Source organism: Poecilia reticulata, chromosome 17 (genome assembly GCF_904066995.2).
Source record: "Poecilia reticulata chromosome 17, P_reticulata-male-v2, whole genome shotgun sequence".
Lineage (NCBI taxonomy): Eukaryota > Metazoa > Chordata > Actinopteri > Cyprinodontiformes > Poeciliidae > Poecilia > Poecilia reticulata.
Window position 1 is genome coordinate 10,509,403 of NC_088846.1, and position 16,166 is coordinate 10,525,568.

At 37.3% G+C, this 16,166-nt stretch overlaps 1 protein-coding gene across 3 annotated transcripts in view; it reads left to right on the forward strand.

Annotated features, from left to right (window-relative positions):
• brinp2 (bone morphogenetic protein/retinoic acid inducible neural-specific 2) overlaps positions 1-16,166 on the forward strand; it is a 186,485-nt gene that overhangs the window by 105,531 nt on the left and 64,788 nt on the right. For all 3 annotated transcript variants that reach the window (XM_081597761.1, XM_081597762.1, XM_081597763.1), the window contains exons 3-4: positions 10,176-10,366; positions 11,675-11,856. In XM_081597761.1, the coding sequence (XP_081453887.1) occupies positions 10,176-10,366; positions 11,675-11,856 (373 nt within the window). The remainder of the gene's footprint in view (positions 1-10,175; positions 10,367-11,674; positions 11,857-16,166) is intronic.

The following is a 16,166-nucleotide window of genomic DNA, read 5'->3' on the forward strand; positions in this document are numbered from 1 at the left end:
AAATATGTTGTTAAATTAGACCCAGGAGCAAACAGTACATGGGTAAAATTCCCAACCTACGGCAATGCGGTGTTTTAGACAGACTTGAAGGCATGCATGGGGGGGAATGTGTTTATTTCACTGGTAAGTGATGCAAGATTTGACCAAGCAATAATCTTTACTAAGTAATTACTTCTTTTAAGGTCCCTTTTTCAAAGCTCACTTTATACAGATGATGTCCTGCCTTTTTAGTGAATTGCGTCAGGAATTGCTCTATGTCAAATCTCAGCAGTGTTATTGATGCGTTAATGGCATATCGAGTCTCAAGGTACGCGCACAGCTTAAATGTGAAAAATGTCAAAAGCAGCTGACGGAGACGCCCAACCCAGATCTGCCAGCTTCATAAACAGGCAGGCGATGTCTTCTACAGGTTCATGGCTCACTGAAATATTCACATTATCGAATGTTGAATTTGTTGACTTTGTTGACTTTTCCCTCCGGCATCTAAAATCGGCATGCTGCATTGATTAAACTTTTTTATTTTTTTTAAATTTTACTGCAGATGATGTTTTTGGTCCACAAAAAAAAGTAATCTCTATTAGCCCCTTCACGTCACAGCTCCCATGCACTGTCATAATGCCAACGCTGTTTGGGGTCCCTCGCAGTGAACTTCTAGTTTAATTTCTTACAGGAGAGGCATAATGACTCGGATGGGAGCACCTCAGACATCATTAAAAATCATGCACTAGTATTCTTCCTCCACGCTGGGTTGATGGTCTATTTCTAGAGGGTCCCTGCAAGACAGCGGGGAGTTTTAATGAACTCAAATCCCAGGACAAGAGAATCGACTTCATGATTCAGCTCCTAGGGTGAAAAATTGAAACGGCTCTCGCTTCAGAGCAGAGCCAAGCTCCTTTTATATGTACTGTTTGGGAGTAATAATCCTGTGGTTGACTGTTTGAATAGGCTGTTTGAAAAATTTTATGTGCCAATTTTCGGGTTTAGGAGCCGTATGTACAGTTTGGCCTCCGAGCTGAGTGATGTGTAACAAAAGCGGACGCGTCGGTCATAATTTTGAGCTCGCAAACATTTTCATTTCGCAGCTTTTTAGAATTAACCGAGTTCATCTTGAGGAGTGCCTTGAAATTTGTTTTATTCATTCGAAGATGCTGATGTCGCTTCGTTTTCAGAAGCGTTCGTGTTTTCACTTCTTGGCTGCGGTAACCGAGTTCCCTTGAGCGTAATAGCCTAATAAAAACACACATCCGATGAGGCAGCTAAAAAAATAAAAAATATCACCTGTCCTGCGCACCAAAGCTCATCTCCGTGGAGGATTTGTTGTGAACAATGAAGCACAATTTTTATGGAGACCCTTAAGGTTGCGCAATCCCCTCCCTCCCCCAACTCCCCACTCCTTTCCCTTCGCCCGCAACCAAAATAGTCAGAAATAATAAGTGGGCCAGTTCTTATTAATAGGTGACACTGTACCTGATTCAGGTGATGCTGCTCATTATAAAGTTTCAGCTCTGTTCACTTGCAACACCACAAACTTCTCATCATGAGTCACGGCTCAGAACAAACAGGCTTGTAGTGAGCACGGTGGGAGAGGGCACAAGTGCACAAAAGCTTGCAATTCTCACTTCTGTGTGCGTTTCGTTCACATTTCCTCTCTCTGTGGCTTTGTTCCATCAAAATTCTCTTTGGCTCTTTTTATTTTCATTTTATTTTTTGAAGAGATTTGGATCTAAGCCAAACCACAAAGGAGTCATGGTAAAAAAAAAAAAAAAAGGTAAATAAAAAGGGTTTATCTAATTTTATTTTGGGCTTCAGAGGTGTACATACTTTTCATTGAGTCTTTCAATGTTCTATTCTTTAAAAATCTATTGCCACCCTGGTAAAAAATGTTAATAAAAGCCGTGATCCCTTGAAACTGTAAAGTTGTAAAAAGACCAACTTGAGGACATTTACTGAGGGGAAAAAAATGAATATATAAAATTTTTTACTATGACTGAGATGACCAATGGAAAGAGGTTGACTTTTTTGTGCCTGGTTAACCACTGCGGTGCCATGACGCTTTGGATTATTATCTTGTAAAAATGCCTTCTGGGAAAAATAAAAAATAAAAAAATCAATTTACTGGTAGAATCCACCAGAATCTTTTGGTATTTTATAAAGTCCATGATATTATTCACACTTACAGATCCCCCGAAGGGACATAGAGGAAATTTTTCTTTTACTTTACCTCACAAAGGTTTTACATTTCCACGCAATACTTTTGCAGTCCCTTGCAATATGTTTTATGTTTCCTCGCAATGACGTATTCGCTCGTCGGTTTATGCGACATCTTGAACACTGAAAGTCTTTCTGCTACAATACGAGGTTTTTAAAGGTCTTTCTATGTATGTTCCTTTTCTCTGGGATACAAATACGCCACTAACTTACTTGTAAAGTGCTAGAAGCAAAATGGGTCAAACTTGGGCTTTCCGTCTCTACTCTAAGACATAAACTTTCTGTAAGGAAAGGAAGAAAGAAAACAATACATCCAAACTGTTTGGACTATTTTTGACTTATTTTCATGTCATATTATTGCCATGTGACAGTTTTGGTCGTGTCTTTTCTGTGTTGGTTGTCTGAGTGGCTAATAAAGGGCCGTTTTCATGCAGTCCCATCTCATAGATCAATTTTCAACCAGTTTTCTGCACTAAGGAGTGGAATGTGCATAAATGCGTTTAGACATAACAAGACAAAACGCATTTTGAGTGAGGCTCTTTAAAGGTCAGTGTGCAGTTTTAAATTGACATTTATCACTGTGACTGCATGCAGAATAGGCTATGGTGTAGTTGAAAAACTTATTGCGAGGGAACATTATATTTATTGAGAGGAAATGCAATATTTATGCGAGGTAATAAAAGAAAAAAAATCCTGTCATGTCCCCTATTTTTAACTTTTAACACTTTAACAAGGTTCCCAGGGATTTTGTAAAAAAAAAAAATACAGACCTGCAGAATAAAACATCAACTAGTGAACTTAAAGATGGCTGAGCTGTTTTTCCAACACATTAATGTTTCTTTTTATTTTAAACTCACTTTTTTTCTTCCAAAAAGTTCAATCTTAGACTTAACTAACCAAATCAGGATTTTAGTTCAAGCTTATCTAACTCTACTGGCATTCTCTTTTTTTTTTTTTCCTGGCATTTCTTTTTGAATACAATTAACATGTAATGGTTGCTATGGAGACTTGGTGACCCTAAGGAGGCACTCCTGGCTGCAAATTTCCAACAATGAGCCTTGTGTATTTTTATATGTCCCCTACCGTCCTACTCAGTATGTGTAGGACTAGTGAGACACATTTGAGCCCTCAGCCAGTCAGAGCCCAGTGGTTTAAAAACAATAACCTCATGTCATGTCATATTTATGCCACAGGGAATCAAAATGTTATGGCTCACTAATAAAAACTTCTTGCTAATAAGAAGTTTGTCGTGCATCTTTACTAGAGGTCGGCCACAAATTTGTATAAGAAATAATGAAAATAAGGACTGGGCTGTAAAATACTCATGAAATTAATAATATTAAATAGAATCATTAAAGGATAGAGGGATAAGCTCACTTATGTAGTTTTTGTTTTGCAGATGCTGAACACAGACCAGTATTGAAAAGGTGGGAAATCCAGAAAGGAAAATCTAAATAAAAATACTAAAAAGAATGACAATGATGGCAGAAATTTCAAAAAGCTTTCTGATTGGTTTTTATCTGAAGTAATATTTTTAAAAATATATTTGAGGAATGCAAATATGCACATGTACAGTATGCTATCGCTAAATGTCATAATTTTTCCCTCTCATCTTTTGAACCAAAACCTTTCGGGAAAACTATAATTGTTTTCTCAAAAGCACAAAAACGATTAACACGAGGTGCGTTCACCCCGACAACCATCCATTTACATCAGCTGATATCTGACAGTTAATGACCTCCAGGTGTTGCTCTTTCCGGCTCTGCTGCCAGGAGGAGCATCTAAAATAAATTTCTGCATAGGTTAGAGATTCTTTTTCCTTCATTTAAAAACGGAATTTCCTCTTCTTCAGCAAAAATGAGTGCCAGAGCTGCAGGTGCAATCAGTGCTGTGCTAAAACCTTTTAATTAACACAATCTATCATCATTAGCCAAGCGGTCAGCTAGCAGCCCCACTGTTAACTCTTAGGGAACGGAGCGAGGAGAAAAGTAAATGATGCAGTGTGCTTCTTTGCTTTTCGGGCTCGGTCACCATCAGTTCCCACATTTGCTGTGCTCACTCATTGCGGAGCAGCGCTGAAAACACATCAGTCTACATCAGCACCTCTAAATCAGTCGGCGACCACTGCCATCCTGTGACTTGCGAGACTAAATACTGAGCCGCAAATAGTGCTTGCCAGTGCATGCAATGAATTGTACTCGCCTGCATCTGAATGAGATTAACTTTTGATTTAAAATATTTGGAATTAAGTACTGCTGGAATTTAGAGACTTTTCTATAGTGTTGTTCTGTGCCTCAAGTATGTTCACCAACAACAATGTCAGGAATTCACAGAACAGCTGTGCTTTACACATATGAGAGAAGACACAGTGCGTCCCAGCTACACAAATATGACGCATTTGGTTGATATTTGCCATTCATTTATATCCTCTGATATCGCACTGATATTCAGCCAAGAGCTTTTGAGCATAACACTTCAGAGTCACAAAACATTCACATCCTGAAGGCTCAGGATGTTATCACCTGAAGCAAGCTAATGTTGTAGCTAAATCTCTAAGGTTAGGTAAGGATTTTTTTTAAAGTGCCTTAGAGAAAAGCAGTTCTTTCAGATAAGGTCAGTTTTTTGGTATGTGTGTTGTTCCCTTCACCGTGTCACTTTTCTTCCACCTCACAATCGTGCACTGCTTTTTGTGGGTCTCTAGCATAAAATCCCCGCAAATACTTTTACATTTTTGGTTGCTACTTGACAAAATGTGAAACAATCAAATTGTTTGATACTTTTTCTAGGTGCTGCAGTTGCATTAATCAGTCATTCAGGGGTACTTCCAAATTACCATGCACATTGCTAACTAACCAGTGTGCTTGGTTTAAAAAAAAAAAAACTCAGTGTGGTTGCAGCAATTATTGTGAAGGTGGTTCAGAGTCTAGAGGGGTGAGAATAGGAATTGTTTCTGTAGAGAGAACAAAGTGCATTGCTGTACCATATCCATGCAGAGAAAAGTGTTTTCCAAGTGAAACATCTCCGACAACTCGTGAAAGTAGAGAAAGGATAGGTGTTTCTGGACACACTGTGAGAAAGAGAAGGTTGTCTCTGTTCCTCTTGACCTTTTTTTTTTTTTCCCCCTTTACGTCTTTGCCTTGCTGCTGCTGCTGCTGCTGCAAGGTGCGCCCTCACACCCATGGCTGACTCATTTTGCACCGCCTTCGAAACAGCAGCGTGGCCGGAGCTCAGGGTAGTCCTGCACAAGTGTTGTGCTGCGACTGTGCAGCTGTGGGCAGACCTTAATTGGAACATTAAGAGAGAATGAACCTCCTAATGAAGCACAAGTGTGACCATATGCTCCCCGAGGCCATTCCTTCTAAGGACAGCTTTGTCACGCTCTGTAGTAAATGGTAGCAAAACCGAGTCCTACTTTGAAGACAAGCATTTAATGCAACAACGAAAAACTAATTACAGCCCACTGCTGTCTTTATTATAGCACTGCCTGAATGACCCCATTCATATTTTCTTTATAATATCAGGGAGAACAGGCCTATTGTATGTTTCTGAGTAGCTGTCAACAGAATAATTATGGTACTGTGTTGTCTGTAATGGTAAACTTTTGACCGCTAAAAAGTAGCTGCTAGTAGGGAAACTGTGACAATGATACACTACATTTATACCTCCTCCTGTGTACGTTCTACTGTGTGTGTATAGGCGAGAAAGTACACTCATGGGGGAGAAAAACAAAACAGTGTGTCACTGTTGGTATTTTGTTCCAGACTACTGCACTCATACCACTTATATCCACTCTGTTTTGTTTGCACATGCATGTAGATGAGGGACTTACCTGTTTCAAGTTTATCTGCTAATGTAGACGTCATTTATAAGTCACATTTTCTTGCCTTGAACAGCAAACTACACACTGTAGGCTAGCAGTGTTATGCGCTGATTAAAGCATTGTAATTTACAAAATATTTGTTCATGTGTTATTTTTATTTAATTATGTGGACACATCATGTTACTCTGAATACGCCATTCCCCCTATAAAACATGGACGCGAATACACTGTGTATTCACTAGTACATACACTTGGCCATATATATATTAGAAATTGTGTGTATATTTTTTGTATACACACCATTTATGTGTTTATACAAACACACATAAATTGTATGTATACACAATTGTTTGTGTATATATCAGGAAGCATTTCCTGATTTCCTGAGATCAGGAAATGCATTTCCTGATCTCATCAAATCCAAAATCATCCCAACTTTGAAACTTTCTGAGTTTGATGAGGTTCTCTTTTTTTTTTTTTGTTTGACTGACAAAATTGAGCTTGTTGCTGAACAGGAAGTGACTTTATCAGGATCCTGGTGTCAAACATACATTTTTTATTTATTTTTTTTATGATTATTTGTGGTGTCAGCTCAGATTTAAGTGGGTATGATTTCTCGAATATATCTTGTTTAGTTTCATGCTGGCGCCTTGTGTACGTTGCCAAGTTTAATACTCGAGTAAATTTTGGAGAGAAACCGGTTATAAATTCTCTGGAGGAATGAAGGAGCTAGGAGTCAATCCAACCAGAGTTGGATCTTTCTCTTCTTTGAGACATAGGGCTGAAAGCAGAGTTTCCTCACAAACACAGTTTGTTTCATTTTCCTCTCTCTCTCTTCCTATTTCTTTGCAAAGAAATAGGAAGATTGTACTGTAATAAAATCCAGATCATGGTCCGTCATTCGTGGATCTCTGGTATGGACTCTTGCCATACGAGGTCAGAGTGACATGGGGCATAATTCTTTTCCTTAAACACATCACCTACCCCACCCTGAAGTTGAACCAGAGAGATGCTTCATCCTTCGAGTCATCCATAATCTGTGCCCCAGGTTTTTACTTAATGGCTCTCTTGCAGTCGTCGACTTGGTGCCGAAATACCCTCGTATGTTGTGCCTCATGTTTTTCAGGTTGCATCTTTACACCATTCTGCTCATGAAAGAATTCTGTGAAATACTAAAAAAGTATACCCTTACTAATTTGTGTGTTAATATGTAGAAATACCCATAGCTATTTGGCTAATGCTGCAGAAGCAGTTATGAAAAGTGTGAGGAACAAGTAACCGAATAATATTATGCAAGACCTTAGAATAATGTGTTTCATAATGCTTCATTTGTTCGCAACCAAAACCAGATCAACATGTTCGTGGGCATATTGGTATTCACTGTGATATTTGAAAAAGTGCCATTACACAATGAAAACTGACAGAAACTAAGGTCTGAAGGTTTGAGCATGTAAAAATACATTTTCCATGTTTTCTAATAATTACATGGAGAATTGCTGGTCCTTGTTTTCTAAACCTTGTTCATGAAACTGGGATCATTAATCTGACAATAATTGTATCAATAATGATGATGCTGTGAAACAGAAATGTGATAAAGTTTGACATATTTCTCATTACCTTTAATGGCTCTTTTAAAGGTCAATGCGTACAAGCACAGATAAATTGCCAGACGCAGCAGTTGAAGGAGCTGTTGAGGTAAAGCTGCAACTAATTCTGCTTTTTTTATCATTAGGATTTTAAAACTAGTTCAGAGCTTTTATGTTCAGTGGTATTTCTGTGTTAGATGAGACAGCTAAATGAGCTACTGAAGCCGTTAATTGTTAACTTTTTCTTTAACCTGAATCAGTTTAGGTTCCGTGATAGATGTTTTTCTTTCTTTTACTCAAAGTTATAAGAAGAACGATAAAGTTATTTCTGACCAGGACATTTTAAACTTCATAAGAGCTCAAGTGCAGAACCACTGGGAAGTTCTCATAGAAGACACATAATGCTGAAGACTTGAAATAAGTTAAATATTTGAGTTTTAATTGAATAACTTGAAGTTTTTTAACATTGCTCATACTAATCATTTGGCTAGTCAAACAGCAAAAGCAATGGAGCACAGAATGGTAAAACCTCATTTGCTTGATTAAAACATGCCCCCGGGGGTAACATTCTGGCCTAATTTATTAATTAGAACATTAATCATTTATATTTTACTTAGTCAAATGTGAACCGATGACATTATAAGTGAGACTGGCTGAAAAGGCTGTTTTTGTACACTAAAATAAATTGCACCATTTGTTAATTATTATTTAATATTATTTTATTTATTTATTCATTTATTCGGTGTGGGAAAAGTTTTTGATTTTGAGGCCAAACTGAGCTTCAGATTTATGAGTTTAAAGGAATGATTATCATACACTCTTATGAATTGGATTAACAAAGCATCATGAAATGCAACCAACTACTCAGTAGTTCTGAATATTTTTAATTTATGACTAAAATTCTTAAGCCTCCTTAATATGTTGTTAATTATCAATGCTGTAATGAAGTAATGTGTATAGTTTCTCTCCTTTTTTACTCTTTCGTTATGAGTCTTTAAACTGTTCTGCTTCCGTTTTTATTACTGAACTGCAAAAACTGTATTGCACTAAATACATGCAGTAACAATCACTCCCATCAATTGAAAAAGAAAAGGAAAATTTGCACCTCGTTTTGTGTCGGGTCCCAGGTGTTCCATCTGCAGCCACAATCACTGCAGATGCAGAAAAGATAAAGAAGTTATTACTTTAATATTATTACTCTAATTAACACATAACTCCAAGTTCTGACCCCTGGACTTTCACAACATTTAACAGGAGGAATCAAATTAATAATGCATTTGTAATTCAATAGATGATGTTCCTTATTGTAAAAAGCCACAGAAGGAGAAATGTGTTCATCTTATTCACTTAAAAGCATCTGCTAAAGCAAAAAAAGAGCCTGATTTTGAATTATTATGTATTGTACATAATAATTGCAAAGAACTAATACGATACCGTACTAACTTATAATTGCTGCTGGAAACAAAGCAAGTTATAATACACTAGTAATAACATCACAGATAAAAGAAATATTACATATAATTACATCCAGTTAAAGTGATGATTCTTGATCGTTCTTGCTGAAGGGTCTTGGCTGTTCACTCCTGAGCCCCTTATGTTTGACATCCTCAACGTGTCCCCAATGGAAGAGCCCGCTACGGTCCCATGTTTCACCCCCAGCAATAACACAGTACAGACTGAATGTAGGTTTTGGAACTAGAATTTGGGAAATACATGACTTTAAGCACAACTTATGCTATTAACTTGACTGGATAGGCTCAACTCATGAGACTTTTTGGAGAAACCTTGATCTGTTTTTAGCAGTTTAACTGCTAGCTATTACCATATCTTTTTTTTTTTTTTTCACCCACACAATTATAACTGGATAATTGAAGCAGTTTTGGTTTTTGAAAATCAGAAGTTGTTTGTGTTGGGTGAAATGTGTTGGCATTTAGTCACCAGATGAGGCGCCCTTTCCCCCTTAAAAAAGGACTTCTAAATTCAATTCACAGGCTAAAACTGAATTAGTCCTTCAAATATGTAAATCAGCTGATCATATGTGTGCTCCCATAATGACCATAGCATATGCATTTCCAAGCCATTCTCATGCTATGTTTCTCTTTTGTTCTCTTTGCTCACATTAAATGTATTTAAGAATCACTTTAATGTTGCTGTCAATCACTTAACTTGGCCAGAAAATTGAGGGACATAATAAACCATCTGTTTTCTGTACCTTCTTTATTTCGTTCCTATTCGCTTTGGGGCTAGTGAATACCTCCAGTGGACAACAGGCGAGAGACATGGTAACTTCTGGTCAGATTGGCAGCTTTTTGCAGAGCAGCGTAGAAGAAAATTAGGTTGATAAATCACATGTTGACAGTATATTTGAAGCATAGACGCCACTTTAGATATTCTTTCATCTTCCTCGCAGAATACAAATAGAAAACCGTGACCACTGTCTATGTAGACCTCAATTACATTCTGCCAGAGAGTCTTTGTGTATGCAGGTCCTGGGTCGTGGCCTGATGAAGTAACAATGGAGCACAGTGTGCATTCACTTGTAAATCTGTTCATACCTGCAGGGAGTTCAGCCACTGGAAGGTGAACAGCTTGGCAACAGAGAAGAGAGATTTCCTCAAAGCTCCGTTGCCCTTAGCACCAGAGTTCCTACGCAACCTGCGGTTACTGGGGCGGCGACCAACCCTGCAGCAAATCAACGAAAACCTCATCAAGAAGTACGGCACCCACTTCCTGGTTTCTGCTACCCTGGGAGGTAAGGAGGACCTGCAGGTGTTCATTCTCAGAAATTGATGGGACACACGAAGATGGAAGAGATACTCATTTTAGGACTTGTTGGAGTGATATCCTGTGTCAGTGAGCCACTGCAGACAAATGGAAAAAGTAAGCTAGACCCACACCTCATACCCTGAAGCATTTAACCATTGTTCTTGCTTGCGGTGGTAAAATTCCCCTTTTCCTTTCCACCGAAGAAGACACACACACAGTCGTAGCAATCTTAAAAAAATATATAAAAAAAACACAAAATGAAATGAATGAAACTCTTGCTCTCTTCACATCTATATGCTGGAGGGTTTTTTTTCCAGCCTTGACCCCTGCAGAGTAAAACAGAATAAAACAAAACTGATACTGCAAATGTATATAATAAAGCTGCAGAGCTTTAAAATGCTCTCTTTTATCATCCTGAATTGAACAGCAGTACTGAAATGTTCAACAAAAAGCTACGTTTTCATGGTTTATTGTTTAGCAATAAAATCATTAGGTGGCTGGTGCATATTTCCAGCCGTTATTGAGCGAGAGACGGGGTACGCCGGGGGCACGTCACAAGTCAATCACAAGGCAACACAGAGATGCAGAACATGAGGTTTGATTTGATGAATGCAAATACATCATGGAGTAAGTAGAAAAACTTACTTCCTGGTGTACATATATGTGTAGCATATATACACTTTACATAGTTCTCACACCTTTTGCACTTTCTGATATACTCTTTAAAATCATGCTGTTCTGAGTCTAACCTTGAAGACGGATATTTCAGAATATTAGTGTTATTCGGGTTATGGCCTGGTAATACACAGCTACCAGTAAGCTTTGACTTGTTAAAAACTTCTCCAGTTATTGGGATCCAATAGACTTAATGGCATTGATCAGCTAAACTGGGAGATTCTTGTGATACTGCACTGACATAGTAGACGTATTTTGATTTTATAAGGTGTGCTGTTATGATTTGTCAAGACTCGCATTCAAGGATAATCATTACAAAATTAGTCTTTCATTATTTTCTTCTTCCCATGTAATTCTGTGGAGATTTACATGAGTTAGTTGCAAAGCCCTGACAGTTGACTAAAATGAAACCTTTGTCAATTGGTAAATCTTCTGTAGTTGTTTGATGTAGGCAAATTTAGCCAGGAAAGCTGGTAAATTATCAAAATGACTGCCAAAAAATGAGTGATAGATTTAAAAACTTACCAAAATACTTGAATGAAAAAAATGTAGTATTTCCAGGGAAAGTAGTAGCTTTTGTAGTTGGGCACAGGTTAATAAATTGATTTTTGATTCACAGGAGAAGAGTCTTTAACTATTTTCCTGGACAAGCAGAAGCTAAATAAGAAGTCGGAGGGCAACAGCAATAGCTCTGTGGTGTCCCTGGAGCTGCTCCATCAGCTGGCGGCCTCTTATTTCACCGATCGGGAGAGCACCCTGAGGCGACTCCACCACCTCCAGATTGCCACCTCTGCCATTAAGGTACTGCACTCATTTATTCACCATGTGTACTTACAGTACAAATCCAGATGCATAATCTTTGCTTCAGTGCCCTGCTGAAAAATGCCAGCTTTTCAGTACGCTGCTCATAAAGCGCATGCAAACGCAGTGTTTATTTGCAAAAACTACACACTTTAGCGGTTTTTAGGATTAACAAGGAGCCGGTTATGAGAGTGCAGAGTCCAATATCAACGCTCCTATAAAATCCGTCTTTGCGGTTATATCATTCGGTGCTGCATCCACAAACAAACACCTTCAACAAACAATCATTTTTTAAAGATTATTGTTGCAGTGCATGGTTTCGAGGTTCAAGAGATTAAAAAGAGTTCAAGGAAACACCTTTTTTTTTTTAATCTAAAGAGGCCAGTGTTGATTAATGACACAGTTCATGCACTGCAACTCTCAAAGGGAGCACAGCATCGCAAATGTCAAGTTTCTCTAAGGTCTCAAAGGGAATTGTACACATACGCAGGTACATATTGTACCCTATTACATGCCATCTGGAATAATTTCCATTTGTTTCACTGCAAAGAGAAACTGTCAAATTAAAGGTACGGCTGCCTTTTATGCTCAAAGGTGTCTTTTTCCTTACCGTAGCAGCATTACTTCACAGATTTCAGTTCAGAGAATCAAGATAAAACCGGAAATTTGTTTGAACTGGTAATTTTAAGAGGCAGAGTTGTTTAAACCTTTACTCAAAAAATACAAAAAAAAAACAACCATTATTTCCTTTGTCTAACAATACATTGTTTGATTCCTTTGGTGTCTAGTGGGAAAGAATAACCAAGAGAAACATTTTTCACATGTCTGCTGGCTTTCCTGCGGCGACAGCAGGTGTGTGGGTGGGCGGGCGGGCCGTGCTTCGCTTCATCAACTTAAATAACAAATCTGATTGAAACGACAAATAATTGGCTTGGTGCCACATTCACATGAAGCCGGTATATCATAAGTATTTTGTCCCTGTAGTCTCCACTTACTGAAAACTCTGCAAGCAAAGGTTAGATTGGCTCTCAGACCATTTTTGTTTCTAAGAGCTCCTTTAAACTGGAGCTCAAAGCACTTGTGATTGCTCTCCAGCGAACATTCAAATGGTTGGATAAAACCGTTTTTATGCTGAACTCAAAATGAATAATTTTACCCTCAGAAAAAAAGTGATTTTTTTTTTACATTGGCAGTAAATGTAATTTTAATTTTAATGCTTTAAGCAAGGATGGTTGAATATTATTTTCATAAGTTAACTAGTAATTGTAACAAACTCTTTTAGCAAGTGGGAAACATTTTTTTATACAAAAAGTAGAAAAGAAATTACCTTACTAAGCTTGGAGTGCATACATTTGGGAGGGGGGGGGGGGCATATAAGTAACTATCTCACTGCAGTGAAAATGATTTATGTTTGCAAACTTATGAATGCACAATATTTCTCTCAGCACTGATTGTCTTTAGTAAATTGTACATGCTGAGACAAAGAAAATACTTTGACCTGTCTTTAACAGGTGGCTATATTATTCAAAGTAATGACTTAATTTGATCAGAATTCAAAAACATTTAATGTGACTAGCCTTTATGAAAGCAGATGGAAATTAACATAAGCGATAAGTATATTTGTATAAGCCAGGTGGGGTCTGAAGATCGAGAATCGGTATCTCTTTGTAGAGATTTATAGCCCAGGTGGGAGAATCCCACAAATCTGGAAGCTATGAAGAAGTGGCTTTAAGACGGCCAGCATTGAAACAAACCCTTCAGAAATGCTGTCCGCAGTTTGCCACAAGTGGTGTGTGGAACACAGGAAATATGTATGAAGAAAGTGCTTTTGTTAGATGAGATGAAAATGTAACTATTTGGCCTACATGTAAATGTTACTAAAAAATACTAACACTGACAAACTATCCCTGAATGCTTTTCTTAAGTAGGGGAAAGGAATCTGGTCAAAGTTGACGGTGAGCTAGAAGCAGCTAAATGCAGAACAATCATGAAAGTGAACATTTTAGAGGACAGGAAAGACTTAAAACTAAGGCAGAGGTTTCCTTTTCAGATGTGTTGGGATATTTTGAAATTGGTGAGCAACTTTGCTCTCTGCTCACTGGGTAAAAGCTACGTTGCAAAGAAAAATATGTCAGTTTTTAGATTTACTCCGTTAAGACAAACTTACCCCTAAAGATCTGCAGCTAGTCCCTCTTCTTAGATTATTTATAGGAAACATTTGAAAACCAAGTCTTTTTCTTTCAGCTCACAAGTAGGAGCTGTTCTGCTATGCCCTATCGAAACATTCCCATTTCCTCATTTTTATTTAGATTTGTGGTTATAGCATGAAGAAATCTAGAAAGTTCAAGACATATTGACACTTTTCCAAGGTACTGCACACTTTTACTGGAGTGAATCCACAGTTGGATCTCAACCTCAAGCTGAAAAAGACCAAGTCTGGTGCAAATATACATAGCACTTAAACAATATTTGGTGAATATATACCAGTCACATTTTCTACTTTCTTTTTTAGATTTACTCCCAAAGTACAAATGTAAGTAAAGTTCTGAGTTATGTGACGAAAATAGATTTTGCCACTACAAAAATTACAACCAGCTGGTTGAAAAACAGAAATCAGGTTCTGTTCCAGCTTCTATTTTTATAGGAATAATCTTCAATATCTGCTTAGTCTAAACTGAGGATCTGAGTAAAGGGAACTAATTTGTCAGCCATGTTTGAGGCTGGACTCAGCTACAAAGCAAGAGGGAGAGAAAAACAAATACAGACCAGAAGCTAAAACTGAATTGAAGAAAGGTAAGCTTGAAATTGCAACCATTTAATACATCTGGACCTTAAAGAACAAAATAACCCCTAGAATTAATACTTCTGAGAAAGTTAAATGTGAGTAGATTTTTTTGAGGGGAAAAAAACAAAACAAAACGCATTTTACATTTTCAATACATTAAGAGCAAACTCTGGAATAAACAAAAACACATGAAAACTGGAGGCATACAAAGACATAAAAGCTATCCAACAGATCTCCTTTTATACCTTCCCACTAGATGAAAATGTCTAGTATGTGGGCCATTTTCAACAATGTATTCTGCTATATAGACTCATCACACAAGAGGAAGCGGCACTGAGTGGGATGTTCTTGACCTGCGTCCATGTTTTTCCACTGGGCTTTGTGTCATTGCAGCACCAAGTAGGAGGTTGGAGCAGAGCATATCATCATTCTCTCCACAAACAAATCCCAGCTACATATCTGTTTAGAAAACATTTTTCCAAGAAAAGATTTTGTTAGAAAATCAAAAGAAGTCTATTTTTAAAAAAAAATTTTTTTATTGCAGTTATTGAAATCCAACGTCAGCAGCTTCATGGAGATACCTCAGTTCTATTCAGAAATCAGTTTTGCAAAATAAAATGATGCCAACCGCAAGCATTTTAAACAATGTATCCCAAGAACAAAATAAACACCCAATTCTCATACAAATAATGTAGTTTCATTACTACATCTCAATATATTTGCAAATCATTGAGCTTCTAAATGTTTTTCATCATATAAAAAGTCAGAATTGATTTAACGAGCACAGATTTTGTGTATGAATTTCAGTGTAGCAAATTATAAAAGCAAAAAGCAGTAAGCATTTTGGACAGGAATAAATGGATGCCGCATAGGTTAGTCAATCTAATTTTTAAATTCTTCTTAATCTTCAATAATCCTATAATGTTTTAGTCTTTAATCCTTGTGCCTCAAAACGTCCTTTACTGTTTGTGGTTCTTAACATCACCTCATCAGTTTAAAAACAAATATTATTAGTTATTAGTGATGATGAAAACCCATTTGGTTTGGTTCAGTTTATTTGAAGAACCTAAAAGAGAAGAAAATATCAATTGGTTTGTTAACATCTGTCCAGGTCCAACCCGTTATACTAACAGAACTCATCCATAAACTAATAACTTTAAAGCATTTCCGGTTAAGTTGTGGATAATTCTGGAGTTATTCTAAATCACCAGGCATTTAATTTAAATGTAACTTTACGTTTACTTCACCTACAGCCTTGGTTTGATAGAAGCAATGCTAAAATAAATAATTCAAATGTAATAGAATAAAAAAAAAAAAACAATCTTACATCATCTGAACTGCAAAAAAAATGCAAAAAAATGCAAAAAAAAAAAAAAAGAAAGAAAAAGTTTATGACCATTCATGCTACTGAGTGATCATTGAATGTAAAATATCCCAGGTTGATATTGATCCTTTCATTGGAGGGTTCTTTGGAGTTTTTAACAGACTAAGAGGTGGGGGTGGCAGCTCTCAGATGAATTGAAGT